The sequence below is a fragment of the Talpa occidentalis genome, unplaced genomic scaffold, assembly GCF_014898055.3.
Source record: "Talpa occidentalis isolate TD23 unplaced genomic scaffold, MPIMG_talOcc4v2.1 talOcc4.8, whole genome shotgun sequence".
Lineage (NCBI taxonomy): Eukaryota > Metazoa > Chordata > Mammalia > Eulipotyphla > Talpidae > Talpa > Talpa occidentalis.
In genome coordinates this window covers 83,284,034-83,309,478 of record NW_023605194.1, presented here as the reverse complement: position 1 = coordinate 83,309,478, position 25,445 = coordinate 83,284,034, and the positions used below count along the sequence as shown (strand labels likewise).

Below are 25,445 nucleotides of genomic sequence, written 5' to 3'. Positions count from 1 at the left end.
TATGGTATTATTGACCTCATCAGATACGTTTGAAAGTATTTGCCTTTGTCAGTATTTTGAAAGAGTTTGAGCAGCATAGGTATTACTAGCTCATCTTTGAAACTTTGGTAGAAGTCAGATGTGAAAGTGATCGTGGACTTTTGTTTTTTTGGGGGGGAAGTTTTGGTTACTGTTTGTGTTTCCTTGCTTGTGCTTAATCTGTTCACATTTTCTATTTCTGTCCTATTTAGTCTTAGATGGTTGTGTAATTCCCAAAATTTACCCATCTCTTCTAGGTTACTGAATTTACTAGCATATAAATATCCTCTCCTCTAAATTTCTGCAATGTCTGTTATAACTTTTTTGTTTCTGATCCTGTTTGAGTTGTCTCCCTTTTTTTCGTCATGACTCTGGATTCCTATTTCATTTATTTCTCCAAACTAATAAATACAATAAATTTTTATTATTTTCTTTTACAGGCTTTGGTTTTATTTGTTTTTTTCTGTTTCCTTGCGGTGAGATATAAGGTTATGTAATTGAACTCCTTGCTGTTTCTTGATGTGCTTTTGCCATGTTCTTTATGTTTTGAAAGGTTGTGTCCTGTCATTTGTCTGAAGGAATTTCTTGATTTCTTCGATGTTTTCCTCATTAATACAACAGTCTTTCAGTAGTATGTTGGTCAGTTTCTATGTGTTAGTGGTTTCCCCTGTTTCAGTGATTGATTTTCTAGCTTGATACCTTTAAGGTCAGAAAAGATGCTTGGCATGATTTCAGTCTTAGTGAATTTGTTGATAATGTATTGTGACCCAGTGTGTGGTCAGACCTGGAGACTGTCTCATGTGCGCATGAGAAAAATGTGTATTCAGTGTTTGGGGTACAATACCCTATAAATGTCCACATGTTCTAATTCTTTGTTTAAGGCTACTGTGTCCTTACTTATTTTCTGTTTACTTGATCTGTGCTTTGGTGAGAGTGGATGTTAAAGTCTCCTGTCATGAATGCGTTTTTCCCTTGTCTGTTTTCAGATTTGATAGTAATTGCCTTACATATTTTGGTGCTTCTTTGTTTGGTGAGTATGCATTAGTTAGTGTTATGTATTCCTTTAATCATTATATAGTGTTCCTCCTGTCTCTTGTTACCTTTTTTAGTTGGAAATCTATTTTATCTATGTATGACTGTCCTACCTCCTTCCCTTGGGTCCCATTTGCTTTTTGGTTTTTTTATTGGTAATGTTGTGCTTGTTAAAGATTTGCACCATGCCTTCATAACAGGGATATAAGAGAACCTTCTGTTATGATTTGTTGCCCTATTTGTTGCAGCAGTAAGGTTTTGGTTTTCTCAATCTGAACCATGGTATTATTGTAACTTCCTCTGGGTTTTGAGGTATAAATATACACAGATATACTTTGTTTATCATGTGTTTTTTTTCCCCAGTGCTGTTTGATAGTAACATAGACTAAATTGCAGTTACTACAGAATTATTTTTATATTAAACACAAAATAGTTTGTAAACTTTTATAATGAGTACTACAGTAACACCATTTTATTTCAGTTGCTTAGTGTTTAGAGTGAACACTTAGATGGGTGGGTATTAATCTCCTTAAATTGTTACATTTGTGGTGAGAAATGTTAAAATCTCATTTTACTTTAATATTTTGTCAGCATAATCAGCATTTTGATGTTAATGTTCTTTAAGAAAAATGAATTATAGCAATAGGGTACATTAATACATGCCAGGGAACCTTAATGCACATGAAATAAATGTTATTTTTATAATATAGCTTTCAATTTGTATATTTTACTGAGATTGAGAATCCGTTGCATAACAATAATTTTGGTGTAAGTTTTTGTACATTAAACTCCATTAATTTCCATTTCATTTAAGAGTAATTATTGGTTTATCAAAAATAGAGACGTATTAATACTTGTAATATACTCTTTAAAGTTAAATCCACCAATGGCCATGTAAATAATATAAAAGGTCCTAGGACTTGCTTTTGAAAGAAGCATAGGACACCATTGGTGCATATATCAGAAGTAATCTAGAAACCATTGTATAATTTTTAGTAATGTTAGTATTACCTTGTTTCAAATTCTATTAATATTGATCTTTGTAAGACCAGGAGAAAGTAGAAACTAACTTGGAAATATAATGGCATTTTGTTAAAAGCATAATAAAAGTTTATACTATGAAATTTCTGTTTGACTACATATATTTTCTTTAATTATAGTTACTTCTCTGTAGTTCCATGTGTATTGCTCTATGTTACAGCTGTGCACAAAAGCAAATTTTAGTTTTCCTTAAATCTTTCTTGGACATAATACTGTGCAGCTTTTTATTCCAGTTTCTATTTATTTTCATCAGCACAACTCTATCCCAATTAATTTTAAAACAATTAATATCACAATGTTGAGTGTATTTCATCACTTAAATTTTAACTCGTTATATTTTTAGACTAACTACAGATGTTGTAAACACATATTACATGCTTTTATTTTATTACTTCTCTTTATCACTTTGAGGAAAAAGGATAGCAGTTCAGTATTTAATTTCATAACTATAATTTAAATCCATTCATGTGGGAAAAAAACCCTAATGTATGTAATAACATGCTATACTTGGGTATTCATTGTATTTCTCTGATGGATACTAGTCTGTTGGTTGTTGCTGGCTGATTGTTAGGTCTTCATAAATTGATGAAATCTTCGATAAATCTCTAATCTTCTGTATAAATTCTACTTTGCAGTTTTACTTTCTAAATTGTTTTAGTATTTTAATCTTAATATTCATGGATTGTCAAGTTAGTTCATCCCTTCCCTCCCCCAACCCCCCCAAAAAATCCTCATTTGATCTTTAATTCTAAGTTTTGGTTTCTTTTCCAGGTCTTTTTCTTGATGGATGTTTCTTTTAGTGTTGTTCTTCTTGTCTTTCCTGCTTCTCATGTTCCTCTGTGAGTGACTGTTCCCACGTTTATTTTAAATATCTGTTTTTAAACTCTTACTTGTTCTGGTCTGGACAAATCTATTTAGAAACTAAGTGCTTATTTGAAATTTCAGAAGGGTGCTTTGCTGTGAACAACTTGAAGATCTATTCATTTGAAATGCTAAGGAATTAAAGCTTTTTAAGATTTTCATTTTGTTTTAATTGGAAACAAAATGCTGTAGAATTCAGGTAATTCACTGTTGAACTGGTCACATTTTATGTTGTCATTGAGAGAAGCACTTGTTTATATTTAGATTTTGGCATATGTAAATATGCAAGACCAAGCAATTAATTTTTGAAATCAAGTCAATTTAACATTTTACAAATTGCAATTTCAGTCAGAAAATGGTTCAGTATTTTATCATTTTTTAGGTTGTGAATTCTGGACATTATTAATCTTTGCAATCATTTCTCTAAATATGTATTTTTAGATAAATGTTCAGTCTTCTTGAAGTACCTTTCTGTCATTTCTCTTATGTGTTATATAAACATTTAGGAATCACATTCCTTGTATGTTTTAATATACTAAATTTGAGAAGTAAAATTAAGCATCTCTGACCTTTTGGAAGAATTTTAAAGAAAACTAAAATCTTCATGTAGGAAACTTCTAGTTTTCTTTATTTTAAAAAACTTCCAACTACTCATTTTCTGATATGATTAAATAATTATAATTTTTCTTGAAAGACTAACAAAAATTTTCAGTGTTAGGAATTATTGATTTTTATCATGCATAGTCATAATATAATACTTAGCCATTCTAATAGTAAATTTATGGGTACGTTATAAATCATCAACAACTTTAGTATATATCATTACATTTTTTTCCCTACAAAAGTTACCTTAACAGGAGAAGTAACTTTAAAAGCTTAAATATTTAAATTCAGTGATATTGCCAACATTTTCTTCATCTGGATTAACTATGAATATAATTATGCAAATATAGCTATAACACAAATAGAGATTTGTAGACATAGATATAAGAAAAACAGATATAATTATATAATTGTTTCAATACTTTCTAAAATTGGTAGTTGCCGATTTTTGGGAAACTTAGAATATGCTTTTGATTTATTTCTAAACTTTGAGTCATTATTAGTATTTTTGAAATATGTAAATTACATCAGTAAAAAAATAGTCAAGGTATAGAAGAATTTATAAAATGTGTTTTTTTTTTTTTTAAAAAGATTTATTTATTTATTTATTTATACAAGCACTGGGTACAGTCAGAAGCGCGGGAGGGTGAGAGAATTCACCAGAGCCAGAGCAGGGAACAGAACAGACAGACTGATGAAATACACTGCTGAGGAGAGCAGCGGGCATGGCAGAAGAGGTCTGTCACGCCATGTGGGACCCTTGCCGGCGGCCGGGGATCAAACTGGCATTGCAGAGCTCTCAACTGCTGTGCCACCAGGGGAGGCCCTATAAAATGTGTTTTAGCATGGCATTTTAGTAGTAATTTTTCTTTTTTTTTAAAGATTTATTTTATTTATTTATACAAGCACTGGGTACAGCCAGAAGCACTCGAGGGTGAGAGAAATCACCAGAGCCAGAGGGGAAAGCAGAGCAGGCAGACTGATGAAGTACACTGCTGAGGGGAGCAGCGGGCGGCAGGAGAGGTCTGCGCGCCATGTGGGACCCTCGCCCGGCGGCAGCGGCTGGGGATCGAACCGGCTGCAGAGGCTGTGGGCAGCTTCGCAGCCCAGTGCTCAACCGCTGGGCAGCGCAGCCCAAACCGCTGCGCCAGACCGGGGAGGGATAGTAGTAGTGTAAGATTTATAGTGTACAAGAACACGGGTGTGGGCCAAAGGTTGGGAGAGGTGAGAAGGTTCACCAGAGACAGTGGGGAGCAGAACAAGCCGATCTACTGAAATACACTGCTGAGGGGAGTAGTTGGTGAAACAGGTGAGGTCTGCTGTGCCATGTGGGTCAGCGCCCTGTTTGGGGATTGAACTCATGCCACAGTGGCTGGCAGTAGTTTGACAGCCCTGAGACTTAACCGCTGCTCCAGCAGGGAGGCCCCAAACTAGTAGTATTTACATTAATATTTAAGTTGGTACCCCTTTGTGGATCACTTAAGACCAATCCATAGTTGTAACATCTCTTTTTGAAGTATAGAAAGAATTTTCATTGTCTTTGTTGATGTAACAGATCAAAGGATAAATGCTGGAGATGAACAGCATTGCAGAAGGTTCCCAGGAAAGATCAGCTGTGTGGATCCTAAGTCACTTCATAGGGCAGCATTTCCATAATAATTTGCAATAGGTCATAGAAAGATGGAGAAACTAAGTAATAGTATACCAGGAGAGATTGGAACTTATAAGGGCTAGCACTTGGAATGCTAAATGCAATTCATCAATTCCAATATAGTTGATTTAATCATATTTAATTAATTTGATGCCCAGATCCTGTTTCTATTACATACACGTTCTCTGTGAAAAGAAACTAGATGGGAATCATAGTATAATGATATGGTTGCAAATGAGCACATTAAATGACATCCTTGGAATATTTTATGTTATTAGTATAAGATGCCATGATAATTGTTTCTCTTCAATTAAGAAAGTCCTAATGCAAGATCAGGGAATCTTCATCCTTGGTCACTACTTAGACAGACTTTGTTATCATTTGCCATTGTGATTTCTTTTCCTTATTGATTTTTCTAACCATTTCCTCTCCACATGGAAGTGATGTATCATTTCTTAAGATAGGCAAATCAGTGGTTCAGCTTTAGGACTAAAATTTAATTTCTTTTTGATTTGTTAAAGGTGCTAGTGAACGAAGTAGCTCTTTGAATTTAAAATTCATAATGTAGATGTCTATAACAGAAGGTAGGCAATGGTAGATAACCTGCTTAGAGGTCAAAAGTGTAAGTCTGGTTAGCCATGTTTGTTTTGTTGATTTAGAAGAGGCAATAAGGTCATGAATTTCCTACTGGATTGTGGGAATCACTTATTTCTATCTATCTTTTGTTTTTCCAGATTTTTTTTTTAAAGATTATTTATTCATACAAGCACTGGGTACAGTCAGAAGCGTGTGAGGGTGAGAGAATTCACCAGAGCCAGAGCGGGGAACAGAACAGGCAGACTGATGAAATACACTGCTGAGGGGAGCAGCGGGTGTAGCAGGAGAAGTCTCTTGTGCCATGTGGGACCCTCGCCGGTGGCCGGGGATCAAACCGGTGCTGCAGAGTCTGCGGGCAGCTTCTCAGCCCAGCGCTCAACCGCTGCACCACCATGGGAGGCCATGTTTTTCCAGATTCTTAATCAAATTAAGAAGGTGGCTTAAATCCCACCGTCCCAATTCAATAATTTTAATGCTATAAAAATTTACAATTTAAGTATCAAAGTACTTGAGATTTAGAATACAGTCAAAATGAGCACAAAAAATATATAATTAAAGTACAAATTGAGACGTATGAGTATTTTCTCTTGTATGCATATAATTGCATATCCCCCCATCCCCATGTAGTCCCTTCCTTCCATGATTGCACAAATTTCACTAAAAAAAATGTGTTTGAGGTCTCTGTTGGTTCATTTAGAATAAGTATGCTAACATTTGTATTTGGTTTACAGTGAAAAAGTACTATTTTTATTTAGACTTCTCATATACCATATTGATTTTTGGTGCTTATCTATAAAAATAAGCAACCTATTTTTTACACAGTGAGTTTTCAGATATAAGCTCTGTTTTGTAATGTTAATTTTAACTCAGGTCTGTTGATTTTACCAAGTTTTATCAATGTTAATTTTATCAAGTCTGTAGCAGAAGCTAATTTCCAAAACCAGTGTTGCTTATCTGAGCTAACTCTTGCAAACTTAAGTGTGAATCTGTTTTTAATGTAGGTATGAACAAAAGTAATTAATGTAGAAGAATTAGTATAATATTAACATAGTGTGTTTTTTTTTTATCATTATTGCCTTTTCTAATCTTCATTGATTTCAAAAATGTTCAAGTGTAGTGCTTTAAATCAGGCATTAGCAGAATGTTTTTGGTAAAGGCCCAGATAGTAAATATTGCAGGCCAGTGGACAAAATCAAAGAAGTGATGTAAGTATTTATGTAAAGAGATAAATCAGATTTCCTTAAGTTTGTTAATGACAAATGTAATCAAAACACATGAGTAAAATTATTTGTAATGGTGATTTGCTGGTGAGAAGAGTACAGTTCTGTTTCACTGACTTTTTCTGTTTTTCTACAGACATGTTAATGTTCTCCACTTCCTTTTTTTTTTTTTTAAAGATTTACTTATTTATGCATACAAGAACTAGGGTACAGGCCAGAGGTGCAGGGGGTGAGAGGATTCATCAGAGTCAGAGTGGGGAGCAGAACAGGCAGATCGACTGAGGGGAGCGGCAGGCGAGAAAGGAAAGGTCTGCTGCACCCACCCTGTGGGTCAGCTCCCTGGCTGGGGATCAAACTTGTACTGCAGTGGCTGTGGATAGCTTCCTAGAGCTGCGACTTAACCTGTTGAGCCACCAGGGAGGCCCTGCTCTCCACTTTGTGACCTTTGCCTATTCATTTTGTTTGCCTAGACCGTTCTACTTTCCCTTAGAAGACTGACTTCTCATAATTTAGAGTTCAGTACAAAGTTTACTGTCTCAGGAAGATCTCCAAGATTTTTTTCTTCTAGTGGTTTTTTTTTTTTTTTTTTTTTTTTTTTGCGGTAACTGGTTTATGATTTAGAGGTATATTGTTTGTTTACTTTGATAACTTTCTTTGAATATAAGGATCTGAAGTTAGGAACCACATCTTGCCTTCCACTATATCCACAGTACTGAGACTAGGGTCCTTGGCACATAATTGTTGCTCGAAAGTGTTTATGAAATGAGTGAATAATTCTTAAGCTCATTATATATACATTTAATGTATATATACATTTTCCATTCTTTCCATTCTTTATATGTGAATAAATAGTAGTTAAAATTTGTTGTTATTGATGCTTTGTAATATATGTATAGATCCTCAGTGCTACTTGACGAATCCTTGTATGCATTTCTTGATGGCTCTTTGTCATTCCTGGTGTTTCAGGTCCTTATGTAGTGCTTTCTCTTTTAGTAAATGACTCATTACTTGAGTGGATGGTAATCCTAGTTACTAAGATGATAATCTTAGTTACCATTCTTGCCTCTTATTTCCCACTCCTTCACTTCCAATATCCAGACAACATGAATGCTTATTGAATTTACTTCCTAACATTTCTGGAGATTCTTATTTCCACATTATTATCATTCTTCTGATCCAAAGTACTTTTATATCTTTCTGGATTATGTAATAGTCTCCTAATTGAGCTACTCAACATCACTCATATTGTTCCTCAATCTGTTCTTTACATTGCAGCTAGTGTGCTTCAAATGCTTAAGAAGATGGAGGGCATCAAGCATGAATGAGCTTCAGTTTCTATTTTGCATATATTACCAGTTCATCAGGGTCTTTCCATTGCTCTTAGAATTAAGAGCCACAGTTATTAATCTGTGTTATAAGTCTTCAAGTAGTTTTAGCTGTCCCTTTCTTTTCTGGCATTACTTCGTACCAGTCTTCCTTTTCATTTTTGCATCATGGTTTTTCCTACCTCAGGGCCATTGTACATATTGTTTCCTCTTCCTGGTATTATTCTCCCTTTGCCTGTTTAACATTTAGTTATCTTGTAGGTGTTAGCTTGAACATTTCCTCAGAAAAGGCTTTTCTGACCATGGGTAGTGTAGATTATTTCAGATGCCCTATTACATGCTTGCAGACATTGTGAATCTTTCCTTTATGACAAATACGACAGGTGTTCCTGTTTATTTTTATGAAGATTTGATAAATGGCATTTTCTGTCAAAGGAATGTTATCTCAAAAACTTAATGGTTTTTTGTTTGTCATTGTATCTGCAACTCGTGTTGAAATCCAGGCTCTCGGTAAATATCGAATGAATGGGGTTTTGGATGTTTCTTGAAGGAGGAATGGGTTCAAGAATTTCCGTTGGCTTAATGTTATTGTTCTAGAATTTAACATGGTAAAATTGTTCTATTTGGAAAACAATGAGTAGAAGTTTCATCTGTATTGAGTTTCTATTGAGGAAAGTCACCACGTCACTTCATGCTCTTAAGCATCTTGCTCCCTGCTGAAAAATGCACCGTGATATAAAGACACTTGAAACTTGTGTGACATTTGGTAAGTTTTTTATCAGCATTTTCACTTTGCTTCCCAACTCATGATTAACTGGTTGTTTATAAATCCATTTTTGTATAGTACAAGTTGGTAGGGATTTAAAGTTTGTGTAACTGATTATAGTTATTTTCAGAATATATGTACTTTCTTTTTCTTTTTTTTAAAAGATTTATTTATTTATTTATACAAGCACTGGGTACAGTCAGAAGCACGGGAGGGTGAGAGAATTCACCAGAGCCAGAGCGGGGAACAGAGCAGGCAGAAGGGTGGAAGTACACTGCTGAGGGGAGCAGCGGGCGGCAGGAGAGGTCTGCGTGCCATGTGGGACCCTCCTCCGGAGTCCGGGGAGTAGCGGGGGATCCAACCGGTGCTGCAGAGGCTGCGGGCAGCTTCGCAACCCAGCGCAACCGCTGCGCCACTGGGGAGGCCCTATGTACTTTCTTTATTGCCAACATTTCCTTACTTACTTGTTATTTATTTGCATTGTGTGTGATCCCATATCCAAATCAGTGGATGAACTTTATCACTATAGAGAAAACTTGTTTTGACACCTTAACAAGTCTTCCTTTCAAATTCTGTGAAATGTTTTAAACCAAAAATGTTTTAAACCAATGTTTAAAGAGTAAGGCTGCTTTATTAAGTCAGATTTCAATTTGCAGTTTCTGGTCTAGGATTAGAAAACCAAATTATTGCTTTTAAAATCAATCTTGAAGAAAATAGAGCAAATAGAGCATAGTTTATAGAATTAAGTGTATGTCAGTAATGAGGTGAAAAGATTGGGTAGAGATTAGCCTTAACAATGAAGAGAATTATTCATGGTTATTGGAGCTAGCCAAGGATTTTAGTGTTTGGCATAGAACATTGGGAAGCCATTGAAGCAGTGGAATGATGGCAGTAGCTTTGTGTTTTCAAAGTACCATTTTGACTGTAGTATGGGAAACATTATATGGGTATGAGGAAAGGCATATTTGTAATTCAAGGTTGTAAAGGCACTGCAGTAATTCAGTTAAGCAGCTCTCACTTGAACTGCTAGAGGGGTAAAATGAGAAGTGGATGGCAGTTCTATTAGAATTTTAGGTCTTCGGACAAGATAGGTATGGCTGAAAACAAGAAAAGGAAGTGGCAAGGACAACACTTGGCCACTGAGTAGAGAGCCATTCACTGAGATATAAAATGCTGAAAAGAAATTAAATTTGGCGATGAAGGAGTATCATTTAAGTTTAAATATATTGTTAAATATGTGACACTTAAAGACACCTGTAGATACTCAGATATGTAAGTGCTTTTAAATTTGGGGTTATGCTTATGAACTTTGGTTAATAACTTATTTTTGTAAATATCAAGTTAGCTTGTCTTTGTTGAAGTTGACAAGTTTACTTTTTTTTCTTCCATGTTAGAGGAATCATTTTCTTTTATGGAATCTAGAAGAAGAGTATAGCTGTTTTTTTTTTTTTTTTTTTTTTTGGCTTGTCAAGGGATAAACATACCTCTGATAAAGGAATGAAGGTGTTGATTTTCTTTTTATTAAGGTTACATTGGCTTACAACATTGTATATGTTTTAGGATAAAGGAATGCATTTTTAAATAGCAAATGTGAAACAGTGTTGTGAAACATTATTGTCCACTGTCCAGTTCTCTCTCAGCTTGGCATTTTATAGTGTATCAGGCAGTAGTTTTTGTGGTTACTTGGTGACAGATGGGCTCTCCTTCATGGTGGTTTGACCTTAGGAGCACAGGCTCCAAATCTTGTTTCCCGACTCCCTCCTCAGTGGTAAGTATTCATAGCCACACAGCCTAAGTTGTATTATATTGTGTGCACAAAAACCACTTTGTTGCTTTTTTGAAGCCTGGCCATGGGTATAGATTATGATCAGTATAAATTTTTCACCTTTTTATTCTAAATGAGAAGTGCTCTTGGATCCCTTTGCACTTCTGATTTGTTCAGAGGGCAAAGCACACAGAGGGCATTACCTAACTCTATGGAATCATCATAGGAGCTAGGAGCAATTTTATTACTGCAAAATATGCTGGTAGTGGGTTTTCTTTTATGTTAGAATTCTTTGGTTACATGCAAAAATCTGACACTTAAGTGCAGCAAACAAAAATGTATTGGAGAATTTTGTCTAATAAAATGGAAAGTTTTCCAATTTTAAAAATGAAGGTTCTTCTGCAGGTGACAGAAGGGACAGTAGCCGTAGCAGCTCTGGAGCTTTAGGTAGCTGAAATTAACAGATAATTTCTTTAGGATACTGAAGTGTAAATGAGTTAGTATCACCCTTTTGTGTGTGTGTGTGTATGTGTGTGGTTGAGTATTGTTCATTTCACTCAAGATTCAAATTCCTAGAAGTAGTTCTTTCTCTTAGCTCTAACAATGCAAGGCAGTGTATGTTGATTAGTCTTTCTAAATTGAGGGTGGAGTAGCTTCTCAAAGGAAATCTGTCAGGGTAGGAATTTTCTAGAATTTCAAAAGAATATAATTTTTTTTTTTTTTTATTTAGGAGGAGGGCATCTCCAGCTGATTGAAGTCCTATTTTTCTCTAGGATTAGAATTTGAGAATCACCACACATTATTTCTCAAATCTTACATTCTCACTTTCAACTTTTTTTCTTTTTAATACCCTAACAAGCTGTATATTTACATCCATTCTACGCCAAAGCTTTTGCAGACTTACTAATTCTTGCAAAAGATGATTCTCTATGTTCTCTTTGTTTAGGCATTGGTGGTCATCCAGATTTTTAAATCTGTTATTTTTCGTTTTCAGATACAGTGTTCCCCGCAGTATTTCCTGCTATCCACCTAATCCTGACAAATTGTGTGTAACCACTCAACCAGTATATATTCTCATTTATCTGATTTATCATTTCATGGTGGTATCTCTGAGATTAAGTAATAACTGTTCATTTTTCAATAACTTTGCCCTTCCACACCTATTTTACAAAATACATAGTTTTTTATGAATAAATGGATGATCAAACAATTCATTCATAACATTTCCTAAACATTAGCACACTTGTTTGCTTTATCTTATAACGTTTCAATAATATCTTCAAAATACAATGATAATACTACTGTTTACTTATGAGACAATGGGACATATAATCTAGATAGGTTGTGGTATACCTTGGTTTATTTAACCGGTTCGTTTTGCGTAGACATTTAGTTTGCCTTCCATATCTTGTCTCAACGATTAGTTTTATGCTTACTTTATTTCATCTTGCTATCACCTTATTTTGGGGAGAGAGTTCTAGATGCAAGACTGAAGAGTAAAGGAGGGTAACTTATGTGGCACTGCAGAATGTTACTAAATTCTCCTCAACTAAAAACTGTGCCTTTGGTAATCACTAGCATGTATCAGTGTCCTGTTTTCCCACACATCTACCAAAAGAGTATGATGTCAGCTTTACTTTTTATTCATGTGATTGGTGAAGAATGGTTTAATGAAGTTTTATTTGCCTTCCTCTATGGCTAAGGTTGACCATGTTTTGGGGGGGAGGTCATACAATTTTTCGCTATAACCTGTTAATATTTTTTTCCACCATTTTTCTCTCAGAATGTTGGTTCCCTTCTTCCTCCTCCTATTTGTATCCATAGCTTTCTTTTTAGTACAGTGGGGATATAAGCATTTATAGGTTGCCAGTATATTTTTCCAGTTCATCATTTGTCTTTAAAGTTGTTGGATGATGTTTTTGTTGCTAGCAAAAGTATTTTCTCAGTTTTTATGTGCTCACATATAGAAATCTCTTATTGCTTCCGGGTTTTGTCATATTTAGGAAAGTTTACTCTTCTCCCGAAATATAAAGAAATATACTTTTTTCTCTCTAGAATTGGTTTGTTATTTACATTCAGTCCTTCAGTCTTTTTGAAAATTATTCTGCTATATGATTGAGGAACAGATCTAATTAAAAATAGACTACACGTTATCTGGTTATCATTCTGTATTTGGAATTATAGACTCTCAAAAAAATGCTTGATTGAAAGGTATCTCTTAAAAAACTTTCAGTACAGTCAGTTCATTAAAATTGTAATTATCATGTGTAACTCTTGGAAATACTTTCAGATTTTAAAGTTTATTGAATTAAAATATTTAGTGATCACAGTGATTATGTGTTAATTATACAAGATACAATACAAGTAACTCAGATATGAAGCTCATTATTTTATTAATCACTTTATTTTTCACTGATTCTAAACCTAGAATTGCAAAAATACAGAAAAATGTGAAGAAAAATTTTTATTATTCCATTTTCTACAAATTACCACCAATTCTAGAGAGAAAAAAAGTAAATTTCTTTATATTTTGTGAGAAGAGTAAACTTTCCTAAATATGACAAAACCCGGAAGCGATAAGAGATTTCTGGGCCTCCCCTGTGGCGCAGTGGTTGAGCGCTGGGTTGTGAAGCTGCCTGCAGCCTCTGCAGCGCCAGGTTCGATCCCCGGCTGGCCGGTGAGGGTTCCAGATGGTGCACAGACCTCTTCTGCTGCACCCGCTGCTCCTCTCAGCAGTGTATTTCGTCAGTCTGTCTGTTCTGCTCCCCGCTCTGGTGAATTCTCTCACCCTCCTGCACTTCTGACTGTACCCAGTGTTTGTATAAATAAATAAATCTTTAAAAAAAATTTAAAAAAGAGATTTCTGTATGTGAGCACATAAAAACTGACAAATACTTTTGTGTGTGTGTGTATATGTGTGTGTGTGTGTGTGTATATATATATATAAAAAAACCTTTTTTTCCCTTGAATGTGTATGATTGTTGAGTATTATTTTATTTAAATAATATTAAATATAATTAAATTATTTAAATATATTATTTAAATATATAGTAATTAAATTATTTTAACTTTATAGAAGTACTTCTAATGTTGTGATTTATTCCTTATTTTATATTGCTTTTGTGAATTATTTTCCTTGTATATTGTTGTCACATTATATATGTGACTTATTATTCTAATCTTTTGACTGATTTTCTGAATTCTTTTTGAGTTAGTTGCTCTATTGGATGCTATATAAGAAAACACATATTTCTTTTTTCTGAAGTTACTCAGTTTAAGAATCATTGATGGTTGATCTCAAAAAGTAATGGAAAGTCTTTTTCAAATGAACTCTGACATGGAATTTCTTCACATAAAACATAAAAGTGCTGTTATTATAAAGTGAAGGCAGAATTGCGGAATACTGCTGCCTTGTTTTACTAACTACTACTGAGACCCCTGAGATTATTCACTTGCGAGCTGTTGCTGAATCATAAGGATGGACTAAGAGAGTGTTCTTTTACTCTTTTGTCTGGCAGTTAAGATTTTGGTTAACAGAATAATTCTTATGGTGATTTCTTGTAGTTTTGATTTCCTAGTGGTATTTTTTTTAAATTGGAGTTGGGAACAGGGTTTTATAAATTCCTTTAAAGAAATTTTTTACGGTATTGCTATAATGTGATTTTTATAGACTTTTATCAAATTGGTTGTCTATTAGAGAATTCTCATTGCCACCAGTGTTGCTCATTAATTCTTTTTGTTACCTGTATTCAAATACATGTTTTTAATAGCATTTTAGTTAGATGAATCAAACATTTTTTATTATGTTGGATATATTTTAGTATCTTTTAAATATGTAATTATTTATAAAAAGCAAAGCATGAGTTTAACATTTTGCATGCGACGTTACAACTTTTTGTTATTTAATGTTTTTTATGGTGCTGTTGCTCTATTTTCATTTTTTTGTGTCTTTTGGATTTTGTCTTAAGTCAGACTAAAAATTAAATTGTAGGATTCAGCTGCACATTGAAATAATTTGATCAATAAATAGGCAATTGCTTTAGCTTTAGATGTCCTTTTGCTCAGAATCTTGATGTTACAAAGGAAGAGGAATCAATTCCTGTAGATATAGTAATGCTTTCCTTATTCCTGGCAAGTTGTATCTTGAAAGTAGTTAGGTTGATAGTTGTATCATGATTGGAGGAGGCTGTGTGCATGAGTGTTCATGGACTGTACATTGACAGTTTTCTTTCTGTAGTTCAGATATTTCTTTTTCATGTTTTGATGTACATTACCTGTCTTTTAAGAGAAATGTTACATGATATATTTATGTTTTGTGAAGTATGTTAGAGTTGTATGTTCAGGATAGATTTCTCCATAGATTCCTTATAGCTATATTAATAGTTAAATTTTGTTATTGTGCAGTAAAAACTGAAAAGGGGGGAAAATACTAGAAAACCTCCAACCGGAATCAGCTGGATAAAAATTACCACTTTATCACAAAACAGTAGGTGACTAACCAGTAGAGGTTATGAGTACAGTGCTCCTTTTTTTTTTTTTTTTAAATGATCAATTATGCTTCAAAAGAAGCAACACTTTTTATAATTTCTAAGTGCTACCTGTCTGTTTACAACCCTGAGTCAGTGGCCAAAGGAATGAGAGATGAGCAGTAATGCTTATACTTTGAAAGGTCTAGCCATCAGACATCAACAATTGAAAAGGAGAAAAAAAATAACTGAGAGATGACAGGTTTCCTCTCCTTCCCCTTCTCTTTTTTTTCATTGAACATCAGTTGACCCTCCAGTGTGTGGTAACGGTTATGAAGCCCTGAGGCCCTGGCAAAAGATGAAAAATTAGCAGGGAATAAGAGAATAGAGGACAGGCCATTTTTTGCTTAGCTTTTAGATCTTTTTGCAGATGTCATATGTGAAATACATGGCAGAATAGCATAATGGTTAAAAATGTGGTCTTTGAAATGGAACCCTGCTACTTTACGAGCTCTGGGATCTTTGATATTTAACCTCTTGCATGAATCTTTATTTCCTATTTTTTAATGTTACTTATAAGGATTATACATTGTCACACTTGTAAAGCACTTTAACATACTACCAGTGTATCTCATTCTGTAAAGCATTAGTTCCTGCTGTTGGAATTATTTTTATAAGGGCTGTTGGAAATAGATAATAATAAAATTTCAGTTGAGAATATATATGATTATGCTCAATACTAAGATGTGACAAATTTAAATTATTACTTGAATTAGAATTTCATTACCTATAATATTGATCAAAATAAGTTACTGTAGGTATTCAAAGTTTTGGTATTTTTAACTTCTGAAATACTTGTTAAAGTATACTTTAAGCATAAAGATTATGTGGTCAGTGTTCTGTAATTTTTTCTTTAGCCAAATATAACACTGTTTTTAAAATTATATTTTCATGTACAATAAAAATTATGTATTACTGGATATGAATAAGGTATCTAGTGAGATGTTTAAATATTGGCATGTTTTATGAAGAAATTAGCTTGTATATTATGTTGAGAGTGGAAGGTTGATCACATTAATAGAATATTTTAAGGTAAAGATTTTCAGCAGTATTACAGAAACTTTATTTGATCTACTTCTCTTTGAGAACTTGAGTGTTGTTACATTCATCCATTACCATCACTTTCCAAGATATTATTTAGGGATATAGAAATTATTTTACATTGATGCCTGAAATAGAAGAAATTTTGTCTGTTGAGAATTTTGTTTTCATAAGTCTATTTTTTATACTTGAATTTTTCCAGAAGGGAAAATTTTCCAAAGATCCTGCACTGTAATCATAATTCGAACAAATAGTATTTGGGTTCTATTTCTTTGTGCATACTTGTGCATGCATATACACACACACTCTTTTCTTTTTAAACTTCTGAACTATATCAGAGAAATACCCATTATTGAGGGAAGATTTCTTTCGTCTTTCATCAAACTTAACTAATTTGGTATTATTCTCCTGTGTGATTTTTTTATTTTGTAATGGTATTTGGTCACTTTAGTCTTTCTGTAATCATGTAAAATGAGAATTACTTTAAGTAGAATAGAACACTTAGAATACTGATAAAAATGGGAGATAAATTGAGTAGAAATAGATTTCAGCATATTAAATTATAGATGCTTAAACAGTTTCTATGAATCTATGAACTTTAACAGATGTTACAATTCTGTTTTGGTGCAGTATTTTCTCAAAATAGAATCAAAGATAAAGATTATTGTTATTAGAGTAATTAACATCCTCACTTAATTAACTAAAATAAAAACACTTTTAAAGTGAGTAGGTTAGTATTTCTTGAATTTAAAATTTGTGAGAGCCAAACAAAAATTACTGTGAAAATATTTGTACCGTAACACTCAGTGAAGTTTTTTGTTTACCTTTTTTTATTAAAAACTTGATAAAAGTGAATTGTCACATTGCTCATTCTAGAATCAAGTGTTCATCAGACATTTGTAGTCCCCCCCCATCCTTCCCAAAAAGGATTTTAATTGGTGATGCCAGGTATTTGTCATTACCAAATTAAAAACTTTAGGTTTGTAAACTTGGCACTCGAGAGAAAGAAGTAGGTGCCATAAAATGATTAAGTATTGGTATGTGTACACCTGCTGTCAGGAAGTAAACTTCCCATATGTTGCAGTTTGGCAGACATGCATCTTAAAAATGTATTGAATGAAACTTCTGCTGCACTCTATCCCTTACTTTTTTCAGCAGTACATTTTCCTTGTGACTATAATCGCTTTTGCTTCAGTTAAAGGAACATAATATATTTTATAGATACATGATGTTAAGTGGTGGTAGTCTTTAAGAGTGCAGGGACTGATCTAATTGAATAACTCATTGAAAGACTGGGTTGGCCCTTCACAACAACTTGGAAGCAAGAGCTGTATTCTTTGAAACTCTTTTGTAAAACTTGAGCGTGAGACACATTGATTTTTTTTCACATTTTATCACGTCATGTCAAAATAATTTCCCCCAATATATGTGAGTATCAATAAAATAAAATAAAGGCTTTTCAAAAGTAAACACTTAGATGAGAACTGCATTGATGAAACATCTGAACTTTATAAATGTGTTTATGGAATAATTCAACTAAATCTTATTGCAAGGAATAAAGTTTTTATAACCCTAGAATAGTCAGGTCAGAAAATTTGTCCTTTGTACAATCACAAAGTTTCCTAAAATTGACAGTAATGTTTTATTTACATTTAATTATATACTGAAAACTGAATCTAAGATGAGGGTCTTTTCATTGTTCTTTTCTTAAATTAAACTGTATGTGGAAAATAAAAGCAAACACATTTTATTGGCCTCTAATATAAAACTGGAACCATTGATGTATGCATGCTTGTTATTGCATGTTAATACACAGAATCATCTTTTACAGTTTTTTAATAGATTCTTTTGGAACACCATTTGTTATATAATGTAGTTTAAGAATTTCTTTCAGAAATTAAAAAAATATTTTTTGAATCCTTTATGTGATGAGTTCTAACTAAAACTTGTCCTATGGATGTAATCAGTTTTAACTATCATGCTTTTAGCATTATTTTACAGATTGCACATTTTTTAAAAAAGTGTCTTTTCTAGTGTAGTTTACGGTGGCGATACCTGCCTGCCTTTTCTTTTGCTGCGTTGGCACAGGCATTGTGCTTATTTTGTTGTAAATGGTTCCAGTATTTTATCAGTTCACTAGGCTGGAACTGATGAGAGGTAATTAGGTGGCTGTATTTACAGCTTGAATAAGAAACTCGCCAGTGATTGAACACAAACTCATTGGGAGGGGGCACGGGATCAATTCTCAGCTTGGCAAGACAGATCCCTACATACACATCTTCCAAGTGCAAACGACGGATACTTAAAGAAACTTTAAATATCTTCTCTGCCAGATCTCCAGAAAAAACATAACCAGTTCCAGAGCAGAAGACAGGGTAGCGCTCACTTGGGTAGAGGTCTGGTGGCATGTACCACTTGCTGTCTTTGTTTCGATTGGGTGCATATCCTCTCATTAGGTAGCCAGTAAAATAGTTATGTCTGGGAGGCAAGTCTGGCTTCAGTAACTTATGTATTAAATATTCAGTGTTGACAAACATGTCACTGTCAGTTTTCATAACATATGGAATATGTGGACAGTATGTTGCAACCCAGTTCATGCCCATAAGTGTTTTAATGGTCAGATTATAGTATGTATCTAAGTATTCCTGTTGAATTATATCATGATACTGTCTGCTTTCTTCCAGTATTGCACGTTGAAGGTAGCCATTTAATTTAATACTTACGCCCAACAAAAATATGCGTGTGATTTGGATACCAGGTGCTAGACTTTCATTGCCCCAGGTTTGTCGAATAGCTCTTCTAGCTTCTATTTGTCCAGGTTCTGCAGCTATTAGTAGTATCAAAAAAGGGCTTTTTTCCCGGCATTTTTCAGGTTCATTGATAATATATTTGAAGTGGTAAGAATTTGGATGTCCAGTACCTTTTTCATTGTAAATGCTTCCATTGGCACTAAGGGTGTTCTCCAGTCCTGTAACTCCTTGTGATGACAAGTCTGTGTTGTTGGAGTTAGTTGCTGTTTGAGGCCTCATAGTTTGAGGGACTGTTTCTTTCCAAATGTTGCGAAGAGAACTGTGGTTTGTCTCACTTTTTGTAGAACGAAATCCTCGGAAAGTATATGTCACAGGATTTTCTTTAAATCCAGCCTTTCCTGGTAGCCAGTCATGATGATTGAAAAACAAAAACATAGCGAAAAGAAACACTAGCGATACTATGCCAATAAGATGGGTACGGAACAGAGACCTCTTGGCATTCCAGCTCATCTTTGCAAAGCAGCAGTGTCTTCTCCTCCACTGAAGCATGTTGTAAATATCCAGTAATGGGATATGAGATATTGGTGTCTGAAATGTTTTCTTCTCCTGAATCAATACTGTTCTTTGGTAATCATTTTCTAATTCGGTCACGTTGTCTCCCTTGAAGTCATTCTATAAAGATGAAGCATAAAAGTTTATAGAATGCTAAATATTTATAAAACTGCCTGAAAGAGACTTTGGTTGCTAATAAAATTAGGGTAAATATGAGTTTTTATGAGAGAAAATATAGTAATCTAGAAACAGGGTTTATAGTTTGTTTCCCCTTGGCCACATAACAACCCAGAGAGCAGGTTTCATTTCTTTAAAAAATAAAAAAAGAAGTACTTCGTTACCACAATTAGCACTTTAAAAAGAGGTGATGGATTAATTTTCTACCACTTAATTCACTAACTCTGGTCATTTGTATTTTTGACCCAAATTAAAGATTTAGAAGTTGTATGCATGTAGAGGAGAAAAATGTTACTAGATTCCTGTGAGAGGCCAGTAAAAGGCCTGAGAGCAGATGGAAAATTTATTGTCACTAATTGAAATTGATTTGACATACCATTGATGGTATGGTGCACAGTCAACGGCCTTTTTTGTAAAATGGTCATGTATCAATTGTGGGACAGACGGTGCAAGGTTGATTATGGCAGAGTTCTGTTAGTTCCAGTACACTGCTTGGCATGTTTCCACTGGCCCCCACTGTGTTGAGAAAGTCAATGAGAAGATGCACCTGTCAAAATTAATTTTCAGGGTCCAGTAACTTCAGTGCAGAATTTTAAGACACTAATAAATGATGAATATTCTCAAGTACTATTTGCTAATTTTAATCTTCTAATTCAGATGTTATTCAGGAGAACATTGTCCTTTCTTAGAGTTAAGGTTGATTTTAAAATGTCGTGAGTAGTTATTTTTAATTATCTGTAACCTTGGCAAAGCTCTATCACATACCTCAGTGGAGTCTTCATGTTAGAATTAAAGCAATGCTTTGAACAGTCTTTTCTATATATCTTAAAAAAGGTAGGCACAAGATACTTTCCTAGCTGACTGCTTAAACATTTAAATTTCACAGAATACATTTTAAAGAATCTTGCTGTGTTTTGGATTTATTTTATACACAACTTACTAAGTTTTTAGGACATTGGCCAGCATCACATGTTTGAACCCTAGATTTTTAAAAAGATGATAAGATGTCAGTATGGGAGGTTCATCATGCTGCCTGTCAAAGAACTGATTGTGTTAATGTTTGAACAAGGTTTTTCAGTGCGCACAGACATGTTCATGGCTTACAGCTCTTAGTTTTTTTGGACAAGGGAGTGGGGAATAGAGTTGTGTCGGGAGCTTTAGCTTGAATTTTCTTATGAGAGAAAAAACTTTTTGGGAAGGAGGCTAATGTGTAATTTTTGTTATTTTGAATGTTTTGTAAAAAAAATGAAGGAAATAAAACCAGTAAAACCAGTTCAAAATGGATCAGGTAGAAACATTTGTTTACTTGAAATTATGTATATGCATTACCTCTGTTTGGCCTAAATATTGAGAGAGTCCTGGTTCAGACCAAATTTGCTTATCTTCCACATGAAATTTAATAGTTTTTAGGTAACAGTGGAATTTACATGGAAATCTTTATAGAATGGAATAATTAGTAGAGTAAAATTCACATGTATAATTTTAAGTCCTTTGAAAACGTGTTAAATGTATGTGAATGAAAATACTACAATTCTAGTAACAGCCACTAGGAGGAGCAAGTAGGTGGGAAATTGTACAAATTTCTAAAGTGATAGTACAAGCACTAGCTTTTGATATTTTCTAATTTCTGTTATTATGTAGTACTTTGAGAAGTTATAGTATTCCTCAAGTAAAAATCATTTTTTGAGATATGAAAAATTATTTAAGAAATCTTGTATTTTCAAACCGTAAAATCCAGCCTGCTATGTATTTGAATTACGCACATGGATTTTAATTTTACTTTATTGTAATGAAGACCAAGGCTTCATTGCACCATCTATGCTGTGAGCTAAGCTGAAAATAATAGAGTTGAGTGTTCTGATTTGAAAGTGACTTGTTCCTTCTTGCACTTGAAAATAGTTGGTCATTCAAAATAGTTGGCTGGCAAACTCTTTATAAGCTTTTATTCTCAAATGAATTATTTGGTAAATTGTAATGATTGTTCATCTACCCCATATTACAGAAACTAGTAGATACAAAGGTTTTGTGTGTAAATGTAAAAGAAACAAAATTACTTTTAAAATTTACTTGATAATGTTTTAAATATGCCAGAACTGAATTAAATATATTTTCTGTTGATAAAGTAATGCTTGGAATCTGGGAGAGGAGCAATCATTTTAATTCTTTGAAAGTGTTAATTTAGTGGTTTAAGATGCAATAAATGAAAGGTCAGATGTTTGAAAGTTTGTATAAAGGATTAAAGAAATGAGTGAAGGTAAATGTCATAGTGATAAGTTGTGTTTTTATGAAAACTATTTCTGAAGTGATTGATGTCTCTGAAGTATTTCAGTGTTACAGAAAACAGCAAATTACTATATATTGTAGTCTAGTGTACATAGTTTATGGTCCTATATAATTTTGTACCAGTAGGTGAAGATGCATCTTAATTTAAATGAATTATATTTGTATGTTGGTAGTATTAAGCTCCTAAGGCTTGGAATCATATATATGCATTTGTTAATCTCCCATTGATAAACAAAGTGCATGTGTCTAGCCTTAAATTTTATTCAGCGGTTCACAGGTATTGTTTTTCTGTTAAAGAGAAAGTAAAATTAAAGTAACCACTCTTTTATGAAATAATAAAATTATTGTTTGATCCTAAAATGTGGGAACAAGGCAAGAAAGTTAAAGTATTTTGGTATTCAAAATAGTTTTGTACTTTCACATTTTCAGCATAGAAATAGCTTTGATTTCTCTCTTATTTTTTGATGATGTTTTCAACTTAATTATGTATATTTATATCTTATGGATTGAGAATCATGGGGAGAATGTTACTATAAACTGTTCACTTCACACCAATTTTAACATTTGGCTTTTGAAAGTGTTGCTATCTTTAGCTTGCTGGAACTAGATTTAAGTGATGCATTAATTAAAAAAATTCTATACTTTTGATATCTTGCTGCTAAAAATATTTAATTGTAGCCTGGAGAGATAAAGGCACTAGAAAGACTTGAGATTTTTAGCCATATATTTTGTTTAATACTTTAATTCTTAGAAATAAATAATCACAGTGCCACTTGATTTTGAGATGTAAAATAGTAATAAGGCCTGATGAAGTTGTTAATATTAATTTTAGAATGGAATGCTTACATATATCATAAAAATGTTAGCCTTTTTGGGTTATCAAATAGCAGGTTACTGAGTTGTGGGATGAAACAGAGGAAGAATCAATCAGGATCTTTGCTAGATTTATAAACATTTTTAGGAATACCTTTGAGTTCTTGAGCCCTGAGTTTTTATTCTATGATTGTTACTAAGACAGTTTATTAGATTTCTTTCTGCCCTGCACACGTACACAGTATCAATAGTTTGTTACTACTCTTAACATAACGAGGAAGCACAGTAGCTACATTTACATTTAGTTTTTTGACCTTGTGTTGCTGTTAATGGATATTTTTATTAAAGTATTCTCATTATGTTTTCAAATTTCATTTTAAAAATGATCTTCAAAATAACCTTATGTTCCATCATTCAAAATCTGTTGCTTAAAATAAAGCTATTTCAAATGGGGGAATTTTTAGCAACTATTGATATCTCTTTGTTTAAAGTTGTATTCATGGGTACTGTAATACATGCAAATCTACTGTGGTGTGCTGTTTATAAACTAACATTTTCTTAGGTGATCATATGCAAGTGCTCCCTTTTTCATAGTTTAAAATACTTAAAATTTGTTGATACTCTCTTGGGTTGTATTCCTTGTCTTTTATTTGAGGAGATGGATATTGGAGGGAACATTTTGTTACTATGAGCTGTACATACTAAGATATTTTCTAAAAGGACTTTGAAAACAGCTCTTAATGTTAAGATTATTTTGATACTATTCAGTGTGATTTCACTGTATTGTGTCTTTAGATAGCCATTTTAACGAGAGCACCTTAATTTATCAGATAAGGGCTCAATTTGACCTAATTTGATATAAGATTGCCATGTTTTCTTTAGAGGGCTACGGATTTTTCTTGAAGTTTAATTTCCCGGAGGTTCCTTTAAGCATATCTTGTTACTGTTTGCCTTCTCTCTCTTATATGTCTGTAATTCATAATTACTTCAAGCTGCATATTTACTTGAATAAAGCAGTGACAGCTTATATTCTAAACAATGACAAATTTCAGATCATATATTTAGAATTTCTTTATAGTTTCAAGGGCAGTGAACTGTATGAACTTATCATATATTAGTACCTCCAGGGTTATAAAAAGGTAACAGACATTTAAATGAATATTACACACAAGATCGACATACCTTCCTTGATCAGGCCATTTATGTGGAGAGGATTATGTCCACTGAAAATACTTTTGGCACGCCATCACTTCAGCAAAAAAGATGTTATCGAACATGCACACATCCCCCAATAGTCTGCCTCCTGCGATTGCTTTTCACAGTATCCAAAGTGTCCATCTGTCTGCTTGCCTTCGAGTTACCTTCCTTGTTCATATGGGTCCTAGTCTTCAGGATTTTCGCCTTTCATTTTCTTTCTCTTTCTTTAAACAAAAGAGCTGTAGTTGTCCGTTCTATTTGGAGCACTGTTGACTCTTTCCGACAGTTGATGCATTGAAGCTTTTTACATCTGCTGTTTTCCTGGCCGGACAATGCAGTGCTGTATTCTCTTCTCAGTATCCATATTTCTAGTAATAACACTGAGCTGCAATGTAAAGCAGTCAGTGCTAGAATGTAGTGCTTCGATTGTATTAGGAAAGAATAGGATTTAACTCTTTTTTGTTGTTGCCTGGCAGCTGCAGCAAGGATTTTGAGCAGTTTTACTGGGGTTTTAGTCTATAATATGAAATCCACGGTTCCTCAGCTGCTGCACAGGCAGGCAGCAGTTTAAATGTGGGCTTGACAGATGCTCTCTCTGACAGAGCAGAATTTAACGTCACTGCTTGGCTGAATCCCACGTGATTGTTTGCATTCATTTCGGCTAAAAACCTAAGGTAGGGAGGGAGAAGCTTAGTGATTCTGCTCCTTTATGATAAATTATATATAGTGTAGTTATAAGTGAGTGAATAATATAAAAAAGGGATAATTATGAAGTAAATGTTTATATTTTCTAGCTTGTTTCCTTTTTATTTTTACTTTATGCTTAAGCACAGGCTTTATAAATATTTTTATTGTTACGTTTGTTTTCCTATTTCTCACGTTTTTATAGGACATAAGCAATATAAGCTCTCCTATGCAACTTGATAAAATTTAACCCATTCAGTGCACTCTCTTCCATTAAAGTGTTCCCCCCCCCTCAAATTTCTCTGATTTTATTAATGTCTTGTTAAGATTTATAGACTGTTTATCTTTTACTTAGTACCCTCTCCTCTTTTCTAGGATTTATATAAATCGGCTGCCATAGATAACTTTACTGAAAATGAGGTGATGCAGCCCAGTTATTATTCGCTTTTAGGTGGTTTCAAGTGTTCTTGAAGGCAGCAAAACTTTTATTATTTAATGTCAGTATTTATTGTTTAGTTTTCTTTTTCTTTCATACTAAAATAA

At 33.6% G+C, this 25,445-nt stretch overlaps 2 protein-coding genes across 3 annotated transcripts in view; one reads left to right on the top strand and one right to left on the bottom strand.

Moving 5' to 3' along the window:
* CDC73 (cell division cycle 73) overlaps positions 1-25,445 on the top strand; it is a 97,974-nt gene that overhangs the window by 40,809 nt on the left and 31,720 nt on the right. The window lies entirely within an intron of this gene.
* On the bottom strand, positions 17,256-24,823 carry B3GALT2 (beta-1,3-galactosyltransferase 2). The gene is made up of 2 exons (XM_037497319.1): positions 24,204-24,823; positions 17,256-19,868 (listed from the first exon to the last, which is right to left on the bottom strand). Exon 2 carries the CDS (start codon positions 19,743-19,745, stop codon positions 18,477-18,479), a length of 1,269 nt encoding a protein of 422 aa, XP_037353216.1. The 5' UTR covers positions 19,746-19,868; positions 24,204-24,823; the 3' UTR covers positions 17,256-18,476.

Coding starts and splice junctions, on each gene's coding strand:
- B3GALT2 (XM_037497319.1), bottom strand. CDS start 19,745: ATGCTTCAGTGGAGGAGAAGACACTGCTGCTTTGCAAAGATGAGCTGG.